At 41.2% G+C, this 16,557-nt stretch overlaps 1 protein-coding gene across 18 annotated transcripts in view; it reads right to left on the reverse strand.

The window, feature by feature from the left end:
* RYR2 (ryanodine receptor 2) overlaps positions 1-16,557 on the reverse strand; it is a 248,421-nt gene that overhangs the window by 158,775 nt on the left and 73,089 nt on the right. For 11 of the 18 annotated variants that reach the window (XM_082214927.1, XM_082214934.1, XM_082214932.1 and 8 more), the window contains 4 exons: positions 15,674-15,752; positions 14,361-14,473; positions 10,145-10,244; positions 8,610-8,706 (listed from right to left, as the gene is read on the reverse strand). In XM_082214927.1, coding sequence (XP_082071053.1) covers positions 8,610-8,706; positions 10,145-10,244; positions 14,361-14,473; positions 15,674-15,752 — 389 coding nt within the window. Of the gene's footprint in view, positions 1-8,609; positions 8,707-10,144; positions 10,245-14,360; positions 14,474-15,313; positions 15,338-15,673; positions 15,753-16,557 lie in introns of all 18 variants that reach the window. The other 7 variants (XM_082214936.1, XM_082214928.1, XM_082214942.1 and 4 more) reach the window with 1 other exon arrangement.

A 16,557-nucleotide genomic window follows, 5' to 3' on the forward strand; every position in this document is an offset into this window, starting at 1 on the left:
CAGCTCCAATAAACATATTCCTGTTTCTATAATATCCAATGAAAACAAAAAGCAACCCCTTCTTCTTGCCTGAACTATTAACTGTCTTGTCACAAAAACCAACTAAGGGGGTGACTGAGCTTTTGGGGGACTGTTTACACAATGAGCCATGGTCAACCCTCCAAGGGATCATAAGTAAATGTGGAAATGGCTGGAGTGTAAAAGCTGGAGTGGCAAATGAAATTCAAGGACAAATTTGTGGGTAATGAGGGGTCACAAGAACCTTTAGGCATCACGACAGGTGCTAATGAGAGTAGTCAGATTTTTTAAATTATTATTTTAAAGGATAAACAGGAGAGTTGACAGCTGTAAAAAAACAAACAAAAAAAACAACCTTTAGGCATCATGGCACCACAGCAGGAGACCTATAGGAACCATCTATTTTTTTTTCTTCAAGTGACAAATGAGGGGTATTAGTAGACCACAAAAAAACCTCTTGGGCTAACCACCTCTGAACTAGGGTATGGAAACTGGTAATTTGCTGAGAATTCACTACAATCCTATAGACAACTCAACATTTCCCTTGATCTTAAAGCTTCCTATGAGTATTCCTTGCTTTTCTGCTGAACATACGAAGTTACACTACTGGGACAGGTATGCAGGAGCCCAGCAGACCCAATCAAATTTCCACCAATTTATTCTGTTGTGGTTAAAAAAAAATCATATTTGTGTGATGTAAATTAGGAAATTGCAAAGGCCTGCCCATGGCTAAACCTAAACAAGGAGCCCAGATCACTGAATCTATTCCATTTAATTAAAACAACAAATTAGTTACATGGAATAAAAATTGAATTATTACTTTATATTCCCCTAGCACTAATTAATAACCATGAGGGAAAAGCTTGTCAGAGAACTGCATAGGCTCCAATGCAGATAATTAAAAAAGATACATAAGTTCTTATTTATCAGTACAGAAGAAAAAGGCCTGAATAAAATGCATCTAAGACAAGACACAGTTTCTCTCACGTGTATATGTCTGTCCTACTGAATTCATTGAACTGGTGAGGATACAACTGGGTTCACTATTGCAGTCTTAAATGAAATAGCTACTGCTGTCACAAATGCTATCAACCTACTGTGCCATATGTTTCTATTTCTCAGCTTACTATTCCCATTTAGGAACTTTGCAGAGTAACAACATAGTGCCAGAGGTATGCTTGAATTGTAAATCAAGCTATTTAAAGTTTCTCATCTGATAGAATATCAGATCCTGTCCCATTACTTCACAATTACTGGTTTCACTATATACTATAGTGCCCCACAAATAGAAACCCAGGATGCATCTAGACACATCAAAAAAGCAATTCAGTTAAACGTGTTGTAAACTTCATATAAGGAAAGCTAGTTGGCATATGTTATAACGCATATAAAGCGCTTTATCTTTACAAATGTAGCTGAGTCCCCAAATTAAACTGAGAAGCTGCTTAGCCCTTTCAAAATCAGAAAGGCAGGGTGCATGCAGACCAACAGTTTTTCATGCACTCTGTTGTTCAGAAGATGGGCTAAAGCTCACACACATTTTGGTTTATGCCACTGTACAACCTTCCTCAATTTTTCCCTATAAAAAATACCATGCCTTTCATTAACGAATCCATGGTTTTAAGCAGCTAGTCTGGATAGAACCATTGTGCTGTTTCTCCCCTAGCCAATGACTTCCCCTGTCCACCCAGGTTATTTCAAAGCCTGTAACATTGAAATTATGTACCAAACCATCTATACACTTTCTTAATTTATCACTGTAGGATCCCATTTGCTTTTCTTCTCAGCAAGGTGTATTTAGATCTAAGCAGGCACAAGTGCAAAATTCCATAGTCTGCATTTCTTAAAGAAACAGAAACCTGTAACTGTCAAAAAAACGAAAACACAAATGCATAGCAATACATAACAATTAGGCATCGGAAATGAGGGACAAAATGAATTCTGATCGAAGCGAACGTAGCTTAGAAATATTCTCAAGAAAGCCATCTTTGTCTGACAATACAGACAAATATGCTGCCTAAACGCATTACGACTGTTATGAAATCAAGTGTATTTCAATTAATTTTGACATAGGTGACCTGTATCTAATAAATGAGGGCTTTTTCTGCCAAAGAAAGGCAGAAAAAGGCTTCTCTGTCATTAACCAAATGCAGTATGCTGGAAGAAAAATTGATTCATTTTAGTCTGATAAACCTTTGGACTCCAGGTTGACGAAATATTGTTGTGGTATCTTGTGCTTTTCTGAACCCTATAAACCTGCCTTTATTGTTTGCCTATCCCTCATAGCAGCATGTTTAAAAATGGGGTGGATTTATTGTCAATTTAGGTTTGATTTAATCTCATGGTTTGGATCTGTCCTTTAATTTTTTTAAAAAAAATAGGTAAGCAATCCTTCTAGGGACACGGGTGGCTCTGTGGGTAAAACCTCAGTGCCTAGGACTTGCCGATCGCATGGTCGGCGGTTCAAATCCCCGCGGCGCAGTGAGCTCCCGTCGTTCGGTCCCAGCTCCTGCCCACCTAGCAGTTCGAAAGCACAATTAAGTGCAAGTAGATAAATAGGTACCGCTTCTAGCGGGAAGGTAAACGGCGTTCTGTGTGCTGCTCTGGTGCCGGTTCGCCGGAGCAGCTTCGTCACGCTGGCCACGTGACCCGGAAGTGTCTGCGGACAGCGCTGGCTCCTGGCCTCTAGAGTGAGATGAGTGCACAACCCTAGAGTCTGTCAAGACTGGCCCGTACGGGCAGGGGTACCTTTACCTTTTTAAGCAATCCTTCTGTCAGTGTCAAAACTATTAGCACCATTTTAAATTCAAGAAAAGCTAACATATGAGCGCTGTTAACTAGGGCTGCCACCCCACTTGCTTCACTTGGCAACCCAGCCTACCCAACAACTCTTTTGCCAACTTCCCTTCTCCCACACCTAGCCAACCCCTCCTCACTTTGAACTTTGAATCTGACCCAAAGCCAGCAACCTTCCCTTTATACCTCACCCATTCCTCCCCTCACAACTCACCCCAACCACCAGTCCCTTTTAAGAGAGGGAAGGCACTTTAGAGAGGGGTTTGCCAAACTACTCTTTGAAGTGACTCCCCTCTCCTCCATTAAGCATCACTTGAGTCCTGGGAGGATTAAGCATGGCTACTCCCAGACTTTGTAATTCCCTTCCTTGAGAAGCTAGACTGGGTCTCTCCTTGCTTTCCTTCCACCAGCAAGTGAATACTTTCTTGTTCAAACTGCTTTTAATGAAAGTGCTGGTGCTGTGCTGTTTTTATTGTAATTATCTGTCCAGTTTTAATAGGGGTGGGGGAAGGATGTATGTAGATGGGTGGTTTTAATTCTATCCATGTTTAATTGTTTCTTAATGATTGGGGTTTTTCCTAAATTTTAGCTGCTCTTATCCGCCTTGAGTCCCTGTCAGGGGAAAGGTTTAAGTGTAGTTTGTGTTTATAGAAGACTAAAACGAGAATTCTGACCAAATGCAGCCCAGGAACTAAATTAATTAAAATGTATTTTTGCTCCCTGATAGAAAAACAGGTGGGAGCAACAGAAGATACATTAACTGCTCAAACAGGGAGTTGATCATCCTACCATACTCATCAGAGATATGATCGTAATAGAGCTTTGCAATGGAGCTGCATTTCCATTTTGTGTGTTATTATTATTTATTAAATACATACAGCTGTCCATCATTAAACATTCCCTGGGTGACTTACAGCAAAATTATTAAAATATACAGCTATAATCAAAACCAACCATGAGTAATAACGGACAGCAAAGAAACTTCCTTGAATAGAGACAGCATAAAATAATTTTTAAAACAATAACTAAAGGAGCAATCACTGTTAGGTATCATTCTATAACTGAGCCTCGAATAATTTAGGGTTCACATATTTTAAATTGCCCAAACCTTTCTCATGCCATCCTGGTATTTCTTGTCAGCTCTGAAGTGGGATCCGTTAAACTTGTGTTCAGTTAAATAAGCATGTGGAAATGGGGCTTGTTTTTTTTATTATTATTGCCTGAAATCTATTTTCACTTTTCTTGATGAGAGGAGTACTAATTGTGGGGGGCCACCAGGTGGTGCATTGGAAGATGGCCGACAATAACATCTCTCCGACCCACACGAGGTAATTAAGAGGCTGCTATGGGAAGTATGCAGTCTTCCTGACCCCCCCCCCAAGGAGATGGGGGAGACAGCCTTGCCAGCGGTGTCCACAATGCACCCCCGGATTTGTAAGAAAGGGGTGCCGGTCACTTGGCACAGCCCTCGGTGAGGTCGGTTCTTCCCGGACGTCGTCTCCAATCAGCGCGTGCTGGTTCGCTTTAGCTCGAAAATATAATTGGAAACATATAATTGGAAAAGAAGCTAAAGCACATACATCAAGTGAAGTTCGGGTGATAAGACTTCTGATTAATGGATCTCTGTGACCGGAGCAACGGACAAGATAAATAAATCAAGTGAGGAATTACCATCAAGACACTGGTACGTTTGGACTGAAATGGAAGGGGGTGGATTATTATGTGATTATTAATAATCCTCCACCCCAGAAAGAAGTTTGTTGCATTTGCTAACCATAAGCAGGAATCTAAGAACTGTGTGGAATGAATTTCAAAGAGATTGGTAAACATTGGAGAACAAAGGAAAGTTTTTATGACGCAGTTTAAAATGGTGTTTCGCTAAGACAGGCTTGTCTAAGAAAGACGGGAGGCGGAGGACCAGTACCATCGGAATGTGAAGGATTGGAATGTGAGATAACTGGCAGAGCCTTTTGTGAGATACTTGGCAAGCCTGCAAAAATTAAAGGACAGACCGAGGATAATTTTTTTACGGAAGGTGGAATGGCGTCTGTCCCTATGTGATATGACTTTTGGGAGAGTCTAAAACCCACACAGAGGAGTTTGTTTTCCAACCTGCTTGTGAGGATTATCAGAGATCGCAAGGAACAACAAGAAGATGATAACAACAAGAAGATGAAGAAAGTAATGAAGAGACTATCTGGACAAATCAGGATAGAATTTTCTAATTAAAGCAGCAATATAAGTGATGTTTGGATCCCCGTCCAGAGCTTGATGTATGGGTACCCCCAACAAAATTTGGCTGTATGATTTGGAATTAATGTGATTTGGAAATAATGTGATTTGATTGGCCTGTTAATAAAAATCATTTTTTAAAAAAGAGAAGAGTACTAATTGCATTCCCTCTCTATGGATTTTTTAAACCACCAATTTATATAGCACTTCTATTTATATTCAGCAACTCAGAAAAGCACTTAACTATCGCTTCCATTTTAAATATAGGGAACAGATAACATGAGATAGTAGCTTAAACAAGCTGGAATATGAACATTCAGTCCACCAAATTCCAATTTATCATCATTTAACCTTGCTGGCTCAGAAATGCTGACCTGGCCTGTCCTTTTTCTCCCCTTGAGGTAAAGAGGAGCATGCCATCTCCTGCTCCCCCTGCCACAGCCCACCACAGCTTCTGCCGCCATTAGAATGTCTCCCTTGCTGAAAGCTGGAACATTCCTCAAAGCATTGCTGCTTGTCTTCTCTGCCCTGGGGCAGGAAAGACAAGTGAGAATGACACACACAGGAATGCCCCTTCTAGCTGAACTCGGAGGAGAGGCAGAGCGTTTCCAAAATGAGAGAGGCATGTTCCAGCAGTAATGGAAGTGGTGGGAAGGGCAGGACGCCACCTCTTGCATTTTTGTTCCCTGAGGCAGTTGCTTCAACCTGCCTCATTGCTGTTTCCAACACTCTTTAATCAGTGTCATACTAACCAACACAAGTCCCAATTATAACACCTTTTATTGTAATCTTTAGCAGACCTATCATGGCCAATTTCAATCTGGCTGTTTGCCCAGGTTTAGCACTGAGATGGCTTTGCTCACTCTGGTTGATTACCTGTTCTGGGAAACAGGCAGGGGTAGTGCAATGTATTGTTTTTAAGGATGATTTTTGTTTTGCTGTTGCACAATGCCCTGGTGTTTGATGATATTATCAGTGAATAAATCTGCAAATGATACTGTACTCGGCTCTATTTTTCCACACCATCTGAACCAGATGAAGCTGTTTTGGCAAAGAACTAGGACCTGTGGATAGTAAATGGGTTGAATGAGGACCAATACACGGAAACAGAATCTTGGCAAGACAGAGGCACTGCTGGTGGGCAGTTCCTATGTCACAGATTTGGGTGAATGGTCTGTTCTGCATGAAGCCACACTCACTCTGAAGGACTAGGTTCATAGTCTAGGGCAGGCTTCCTCAACCTCGGCCCTCCAGATGTTTTTGGCCTACAACTCCCATGACCCCTAGCTAGCAGGCCCAGTGGTCAGGGATGCTGGAAATTGTAGTCTCAAAACATCTGGAGGGTCGAGGTTGAGGAAGCCTGGTCTAGGGATACTCAGCACTGTTTCTTGAGGCCTAGCTAGTTTCAGTGGTGAGTAGTGTCTGTTTCCAAATTCAGCTGGCATGCCAGCTATGCCTATTTCTGGAAGGGAAAAAAACTGGCCACAGTAAAGCATGCTCTGGTAATCTTCTGTTTAGATTACTGAAATGTGCTATATGCTGGACTTCCCTCAAAACTGAAGATGATGCAGAATGCAGCTACAAGAGCAAAGCCCGATGTCTGTCTGATGTCTGCCTATCATGACTATTTAGTGGAGTCTGAACTAGGCACATATATGGATCAAATTCAAGGTGATACAACTGATTAATAAAGCCCTGCATGGCCTGGGACTGAGGAATTTTTTTAGCTTCTCTCTCTATATCATCAAATCCAAAAATTGGGATCAGAAGAGATCCTTTTTAATGTCTAATTTTCAGCTGTTGCATTCAGGACCACAATGCAGGTCTGGGCTTTCTCTGCAATAGTTCCCCAGCTGCGGAATTCTTTCCACCTGAAGGTGAATAATATACACCAACACTAATGTGTTTTGACCTGTTTCTGGAATCCTATTTGTTCTCCTGAGCATTTGATGATTGAGGTTTAGGCTGTAATAGGTTTTAGAATACTGGTGATGGTCTTATAACCAATGGATGATGGTGGTGGTGGTGGTGGTGATTTTCCAGTGTGTTTTCTAATATTCTAGTAATCATTCTTTGACTCTTTGTAATGAAGTTTGGTCTAAAAATTCCATTAATAAATAAATGAGTTTAATTAATCTCATTAGAGAAGGATGTGGAAAGTGAAATAAAAAATATCTCCATGTTCTTGCAAAACATATTTTCTCCCCCCCCCCCGATAGTGACTCTTCTCCAGCTCCAAACACAGTGACACATAATCATTATTCTCACTCTAGATTCCATATAAAGTGACAAAGGAGCTGCTAGAGTATTCTCTCTCTGGTCTCTCTCTTTCTCTCTGCATTAGTAACCCCTTAGGCAAGCCCCAGGTACAATGGGCAACAGAAAAATGAGAAAAAAATTAAAATGACACTTCTATTCTCAATAAACGAAAGTATCAAAAATACCAATTCCACAAGCCTTTGGCTAAAGTAAGCTTTATTCACTTCAGTGGGCCCCCTTACTGTGAAGCCCATGTAGGATCAGGCTCAATTTTCAAGAAAAGTATTTGCAAAATCCACCATGTATCTTCTTAATCTACACTGTTGTTGACGCTCACTGCTATAGAACAACCGCTCAAAACAAGAACTAAGATTTCCATTCATGCTTATGGTCTAAAAGGATGTTACATTTAGATTTGGGAACGGGGTCATAAGAAGTTCCCGTATTCTAGTACTTTGGCAATGGCTTCCAAGATCTTGTGCAAAGTCTCTTCCAAGATCCCAGCTCTTCTAGTTAAGGTCCTTCTCAACTGGAAATACTGGGAATTGAACCCAATATGCAAAGCAGGTGATTTACCATGTGCTTTAACCATAACAGATTTAAGTCCTCAAACAGTTTTAACTAAATATAGCAAGGAAGTATAATGAAGGCTTTTGAGTAACCAAGACTGCAACCTGTACAGCTTTAAAAAAAATGGCTAAAGCTGCAATCCTATACTTACCTGGAATTAAGCCCTACTGAACTCAATGGGACTTGCTTCTGAGGACAAGTATATAGGATTGCACTGTTAGTATTCCAGCCTATGAATTTCTTTGCTTGGTCTGTGGGACTGTCCTCGGGAAGTGGCACAATGAATAATGCTCCATGATCCACGGATTCCATGAGGGGAATATGCTCAAACGTGAGCCCCAAATGAAGACAAGCTTGGCAAAAGCCTAGCTTTATTAGACTTTGGTCAATCTCACACTTACTTCCCCAGGCAATACAGTCCCAAATTCCCAGAGCATAGCAGAGCAATAACAGTTCCTTCTACTTTACTTTTTTCATGCTGGCATTTTACCCAGTGACATCAGCTATAGACAAGTGATCAGTCTGGTCTCAATGCACTTGGTTGCTAATAAAAGTCTCCCCACCTCATGGGGCCTGTGACATAGCCCCTTTCTTAGAGTTACGGGGCTTAGGGAGTGATAAGTGCAGCAGTTCTCTTGCCAGTTCATTCTCAGAACACCCTAGGGTTACACCAAGTGGCCCAGTCCACAGTATCCTGTCCAGACCATGTCTTCCCCCTCCCTCATAAAATTTACCTTCTTTGCTCTTCTCCATGCTCTCCTGAAGGGACAGTCAAACATTCATCCATGTGACCATGTAACAACCGCAGTACATCACCTCCTATCAGGTAACCTATAATTGGGCAGGAGGGAGGCAAACATTATGTGTTTTAGGATTAATCCAAGTGCAAAATCTGCAAATATCTACTTCCATTCAATTTCAAAGAATCCTGATAGTACTGGTTTTAAATCTGCACCCCTGTCTCCTAGTTTTTGTTGTTTTTTTTTTTGTTTTATTTGGTGTTAAAAGGGCTATAGTAAGAATAGAAGTAATGGATTCACTACTTACTAAGCCTGTGGGTGCCCTGTGCACATGCAAGGTTTTGCAGGCACTATCTGAAGCCATGTCTAGAATAATAAGTGCAGTAAGTGATCTGTTAAAAGATAGCATTCATCGGTCTATGTGTCAAAAGTCAGACTTCCTGCTTTTTAACAAGGCTACTGGGGAAAGTAAAGGTAAAGGTAAAGGTACCCCTGCCCGAACGGGCCAGTCTTGACAGACTCTGGGGTTTGTGCGCCCATCTCACATCTATAGGCCGGGGGCCAGCGCTGTCCAGAGACACTTCCGGGTCACGTGGCCAGCGTGACAAGCTGCCTCTGGCGAGCCAGCGCAGCACACGGAACGCCGTTTACCTTCCCGCTGGTAAGCGGTACCTATTTATCTACTTGCACCCGGGGGTGCTTTCGAACTGCTAGGTTGGCAGGCGCTGGGACCGAGCAGCGGGAGCGCACCCCGCCGCGGGGATTCGAACTGCCGACCTTTCGATCGGCAAGCTCTAGGCGCTGAGGCTTTTACCCACAGCGCCACCCGCGTCCCACTGGGGAAAGTAGCCATCTTTTAACGGCACTAATCAAAGTTTAAGCCTTGCATACTCTTGGAGAGAATAATCTGAAACACTATTGTGTTTACATTACATTATTGAAATGTAAATGTATGATAAAATCTATAAAGATTATTTGCTTTCAATAAAAGCTACTACCAGATCACGAACAAAAGAAAAATAAGAGTTTTTAACAGCATAATTATGATTCAGTGCAGACTTCATTAAATATAATCATAGTAAAAGCTATCTGACAAACCAGGAATCCATGGTTTCCCCAAGGTATTTTTACACACCAGTGAAATCAGATATAATGTGCACTCCCCCAGTACTGATTTTTGTGACATGTAAAAAAGCAGACACTAAGCAAGATGACGAACGAGTTGGGAGTGGGTGGCTAACAGAATGCCAGAAAAATCAAAAGCCAAGACGACCACCTGCCTATCATCCATCGTATTCCCTCTCATTATTTATTCATTTTGCACATTATAAAATCAAGTGTCCTTGAGTAGGACTGATTTTATGACATGCGGCAGCACCATCTGTCTCACTTTCCTCCAATCCCTAAATAAAATAATATAAAGGTCCTGAAATACTTGTTCAATACAGCAATTATCTGCAGGCCATTATTATTGAAACAGCTAACTGATAGTACAATTAGCATTAGCATTATTATGTTATCAATATTACCTTGAGCTGCTTCACTTCCTGAACTGATGGGGGCTACACTCCACAGTGTCTGCTGGAAGGCTGCGTCAACTCGCAAGCTGCCATTACCATAAGACAAATGCTGCAAACATAGGAGAAAGAGAGAGCTAATTATTAAACTATACTACAAGAATATACAAGAACCTGTATTTATCAAATATCATGCGAGTAGATTTCAACATGTGCAACAAGACTTCCCCTTCCTCTCTTCTCCCTACCCATCTTAGTCACCACCCTCTGCACATGTTCCAGCTTCTCAATATCCTTCTTAAATTGTGGCATTCAGACTTAAAAGCCAAACCCTAGGGGCCAAAGTCCCTTTGTTTCCCCCCCCCTATAAAATACTTGAGGGGACAGGGCCCCCCAGTTGATGAGAATTGCTGTTCAAATGGTGTGCATGCACCTTGTCATGTGATCAATTATCCTGGCCCCCACTCCCAGTATTTTGTGGTCTACTAAGCCCACAGTGGAAGACAGGAGTGCCTGGCGTGCTCTGGTCCATGAGGTCACGAAGAGTCGGACACGACTAAACGACTAAACAACAACAACTAAGCCCACTATTATTAATAATAATAATTTATTATTTGTACCCCGCCCTCCTGGCTGGGTTTCCCCAGCCACTCTGGGCGGCTTCCATAGAAACCAAAAGATCACTTTCACATGTATTACTGGCAAGCCAAGTGTTCTCCATCTTATATTTGTGCATCTGGTTCTTCCTGCCTCAGGGGAGAACCTTACATTTGTTCCTATTGAAATTTATTTTGTTAGTTTGGGTCCAGTTCTCCAATCTGTTAAAGTCATATTGAATTCTGATTCTGTATTCTGCGGCATTGGCTACCCCTCCCAGTTTGGTGTCATCTGCAAATTTTATGAGCGTCCCCTCAATTCCTTTATCCAAACCACTTACAAAGATGTTGACCCTCCAGCTTGCAACTCTTGATACTGCTTTATTATTTTTATTACTGTGAATTTTATCTCACTATTCATATGCAGAAAGAAAAAAGCAGACTGTGAAATTAATAACAAATTGAAATCGATGAAAAAAATCATTGGGGTTCCAATTAACCATGAACACATCAACAGTGCTATACAGTTCTCTACACTACTAGACAATCCTCTGCACAGGGAAGTTTCCTTACATATTGATAAGAACTGGACAATCCTGCTCACAAGGAGCTGTGTATAAACACCACAATCCCTCTCTGCATCCACACTGGAGTTTCTAAATTGAAACAACAACCTATGAAGCCAAAAGTCACTCAAATGTCTCTGCAGCAGCAAGTCACCTGCATTCAAGCTCAAACCTAATTTTCTTCAGCTCTCTGGCTTGATGCAACTGTCAGTGAATCAGAAAATACTGAGTAATCACTGAATTCATGCTGCAAGTAATAGCTTTCTGACGGCATTTTTCTTTGAAGCTGGGGTTACATGAATCAAAATTTCTGCTAAAAGACATGCTTTGCCCTAGGGAACTGATAGGAAGCACCAGATTCAGATTAATATTACTTCTCAACCATCCTCTGTTGATGCTAACTCTGTACACTTAGTGATGTGCAGGACTGACACACAAACTAACTGTGCCACTTATATCTTTCTGGCAACGAGGAATCAGCAATGTGTTTATTTTCCAGTTCAGAGGTCTTGATCAGCATTCAAAGTGCCAGCTCCCTGTCCTCTGCTTACTGATGTGACTTCCATTTCCATGCCATGTCGGAAAGAAGTCAGGGTTCTTCCCTAGAAAAGTTGTCATAGTATGGTGCACCAAGTCGTTGAATATCAATCCAGTCTTGCCCATCATAACTCATGAGGCCCCCAGGAGTATAAGCAGACACCACTTGGAGCCCCTAGTGTTTTTCTGTCTAGCCAGAAGCCAATTATCTTTCAATTTACCAGGGTGTACTATATTATTATTATTAATGGGTGGCAGCTAACAGATTGAGGTTGAATCCTGACAAGACAGAAGTACTGTTTTTGGGGGACAGGAAGCGGGTTGGTGTGGGGGATTCCCTGGTCTTGAATGGGGTAACTGTGCCCCTGAAGGACCAGGTGCGCAGCCTGGGAGTCATTTTGGACTCACAGCTGTCCATGGAGGCGCAGGTTAACTCTGTGTCCAGGGCAGCTGTCTACCAGCTCCACCTGGTACGCAGGCTAAGACCCTACCTGCCCACGAACTGTCTCGCCAGAGTGGTGCATGCTCTAGTTATCTCACGCTTGGACTACTGCAACGCGCTCTACATGGGGCTACCTTTGAAGGTGACCCGGAAACTGCAATTAATCCAGAATGCGGCAGCTAGACTGGTGACTGGGAGTGGCCGCCGGGACCACATAACACCGGTTCTGAGAGATCTGCATTGGCTCCCAGTACATTTCCGAGCACGATTCAAAGTGTTGGTGCTGACCTTTAAAGCCCTAAATGGCCTCGGTCCTGTATACCTGAAGGAGCGTCTCCACTCCCATCATTCAGCCCGGACACTGAGATCCAGCGCCGAGGCCTTCTGCCGGTTCCCTCATTGCGAGAAGTGAGGCTACAGGGAACCAGACAGAGGGCATTCTCGGTAGTGGCGCCCGCCCTGTGGAACGGCCTCCCATCAGATGTCAAAGAGATAAATAATTACCTGACATTCAGAAGACATCTTAAGGCAGCCCTGTTCAGGGAAGTTTTTAATATGTAACGCTGTACTGTTTTTAACACTGATTGGGAGCCGCCCAGAGTGGCTGGGGAAACTCAGCCAGATGGGCGGGGTATTAATAATAAAATTAATAATAATAATAATAATAATAATAATAATAATAATAATAATAATAATAATAATATCATCGTCGTCATCATCATCAATTGCCTACTCTTCAGTCTAAAGTCCCAGGTCAGGTTACAACAATTTAACAATTTAAATACAATGGTAAAAACAGTTTAAAACAAATTACAATACGAGAAATATGGTGGGTGGGTGGGTGGGTATGTATGTATGTATGTATGTATGTGTGTATGTATTTGTGTATATGTGCAGATATAAGCCAGGACTATGCCTTTGCAACCTTCATTACTACTAAAATAGGCAACAGCTTTAAGCAGCTAGTATTTTGTAGTAAAATCAGAATTCAGTGCAAATACTGATGAGACATTCTGAGTGCATTGTGAGAAGAATTTACTTCCTGTCCCATATGTTCCTGTTACACCCCCATCCCCTATGTAAAATAAACTCATGCTCTGATTGGTGCGCAGAGACAAGGCTGGAGAATATATGTTTGTTTATAAATAAACCATGCTGTTTTAGCATCTGACCTAATGGTAATAGGTAACTGCATTATTTTCATCTGCCTTTGTGTTCTTTACTAAGAAGACAAGAGCCCCATTGGATCTGGCCAAAGGGCCACCTAGTGCAGCGTCCTGTTGTCACAGTGACCAACCACATGCCCATGGGAAACTGACAAGCAGGACATGAGTGCAGCAGTGTTCTCTGCACCTGCCATTCCCAGCAATGGGTATTTTAGAGGCATACCACCTCAAACACTGAAGGCAGAACACAGCAGTGACGACCAGCAGCCGTTGATAACCTGAATCTTCATGAATTTGCCTAATCCTCTTTTAAAACCACCCAAATTGGTGGTAACCACTATACACTGTTAAAGTGAATTCCATGGTTTAACTATGTAGTTTATGAAAAAGTACTTTTTTTTGTCTGTCTTGAATCTTTCAACATTCAGCTTCATTGAATGTTCATGAGTTCTAGTGTTATGAGAGAAGGTGAAGAACTTCTACTTGCTCTGCACCACACATGTTGTAACCTTTCTCTATCAGGGAGTTTTTCATCTCCTTGATCATTTTGTTGGACTTTTATGGACCTTTTTCATCTCCACAATATCTTTTGAGGTGAGGGGACCAGAACTGTTTCTGTATATGGCACGATAGTGAGCTCCTCCCTAAGAGCCCACACATTTTCATGCCATATGAACCAGGTCAATGACCAATACGTCATAATAATAATTTTGATTATTTGTACTCCTCCCATCTGGCTGGGTTGCCCCAGCCACTGGGTGGCTTCCGGCATATACAAAAACACAATAAAACATTAAACATGTATGTATTGACTTTCAGATCCAATAACACATCAGAAACATGGTCTAAAAATTAGAGTCTGTCTCACTAAGCTTTGTTAAGTACCATGCAATTATTATACTCAAAACATACTTCACTTACCAAGTACCTTTCTGATGAGACACTAACTAGGATGAGATCATCCCCAACACGTACTTTCTCTCCTTCAGAACGCTGTTTGGAAGCTGGGTGTATTGTCCACCAGCATGCCTCACCTGCATTACCAGCAAGTAATGGAAAAGATGAGCAGAAGAATGTAAAAAAACACCTTGATATACATTGTTTCTATTTTTGCATCTAATTGTGGTTTTGGGATGCAGTGACTTGTTGTCATGATTTGGACATACTTTGCTGAAGAATGAACAAGGGATCGCAATTTTGTACTAATAAATATTATTTTAGTTCAATAGCTCCCCAAAAGTAAATGGCTAGCCTGCTGACAGTTTTAGTTATTCAAGTACATTTGTATCCTGCCTTTTTCCATCATGGAATCCAAGGCAGTATAAACGTGGTTCCCAGGTAATGATCAATCCAGGCACTGACCAGATGCAGACCTGCTCAGCTTCAGCAAGGTGTTGGTCTACTACACCTTTAGACCATACCCTGAGAAAAGTTCATATTAAAGACTCCATTGCTCCTCCACAGTTAATTTTCAGCTGTTACATTAACAATTAATTTTTGTCTCTGACCTCCTTTTAAAATTGTATTTTTGAGAATATGGAATACGGAGCCATTTCTATGAAATGGTTAGGATGGGACTTCTGTTCTATACTTGGTGGTAGTCCACACCATTTAAAGATTGCAGAAGTGTGATATCTGCATATAATCAAATGATTCCACATCTCCTGTCAACAAAAGAAGAGTCTGCAAAGCAAAAAATAGCAACTGCCACACTGTGAGTGTTAAATAAGAGTGTTAAACGAATAGTTCTAGAAAAGTTGCTATTAAAATCAAACTGTGATAGGCACACACTCTCCTTTTCTGTAGAATGGATATAGTCTTTAAAATATGCATTCTCACAAAGCTGATAATAAGAAACATGCAACTAAATTCACCTTGGAGAGATGGTCTCCACTGCCCTATAAAATATTGAATGAATTAGCTTTAAAATTGCAAGCAGAACACTATCTGAACAGAAGAAAGTCAAAACCAGTCTCAGTTGAAAGATTCACTAGGGATTCCAAATAATAAATAACTTACAGTGTTTGTATGTTCACATATATTTTTAACAGGAAAGGAACTAGGCATTTGTGAGGTAAAAAAAAGGGGAACATAGAATATTCTAAAGTCTATTGGAACATACAAACAAATGCTGTTAGTTGTATAATACTGTAAGTTTCTGTTGGAAATTTAAACCCATTTCAACTTGCTGCCATATAAAAGAATGTGCAGTTTTTTGCAAAACTTTTATTTACCTGTGGTATCTTCTTGCAAGCCTACATCAAATGCCAGTTTGTCCATTGATGTTCTTGAGGTGGAGAGACAACACAGGTACTAAGAAAGAAGGAAAAGAAAAACTAGTTTTATGCTCCTTATTCAATTTAGACATATAATTACTTTACTATATAATACTGTGAGGGAGATGGAGCAGCTGTAGATATGGGCTTGCCAGAAGGAAGCAAGGGCTATTCTAAGGGGACGTTTTTACATATAGAGTGCCAGCATAAACAGAGAGATAGACTCAGGACTCAAGACTGCTGTGTGTGAATAACAACTGCTATATGTGAGAGACATAGCAAAACCACAAAGCTTGAAAGCAGGAGAAAGTAGGAGAGAGAATGCTGCAAGAAAGAAGCCCAAATGTGAGAAAACATTGCGTTTTTCTGAAGGAAGGGAACATGCTGCATTCTGAGGGAAACCCTTGTAAATTCCAGTTTAAAGGAAAACGCAAATGCTTACTTTCACAGTGTCAACTTGTTAAATAAAATAAGGCAACAACATTACACGTTACAAAAAAGGGAGATAGAGGCTGGCAATAAGAATAGAGATGGTCCATCATCTTGCTCAAAGTGTTCCAACTGAGGTGACCTCTCTCTCTTCCTCCTAGGGCTACCTAAGAACCACCTTGCACTGAGGGGAGGAGCTTGCAGTTTGCCTTGCTGTTTTTCTTCAACCATCTCAATTGATGCTTACTGCTTTAACATTTTTAATGTTTGCCTGCCTGAAAAGCAGCATATAAATATCAGAGATGTTACCCATGCATCCCCAAATTTCTAAGGTTGAGTATAGACTACAGATGAAGTATAATAGATTCAAAAGAAATAAACAGTAGCAGTGAAATCTGATACCATACTATTAC

The sequence above is a fragment of the Podarcis vaucheri genome (assembly GCF_965113315.1).
Source record: "Podarcis vaucheri genome assembly, chromosome: 3".
Taxonomy (NCBI): domain Eukaryota; kingdom Metazoa; phylum Chordata; class Lepidosauria; order Squamata; family Lacertidae; genus Podarcis; species Podarcis vaucheri.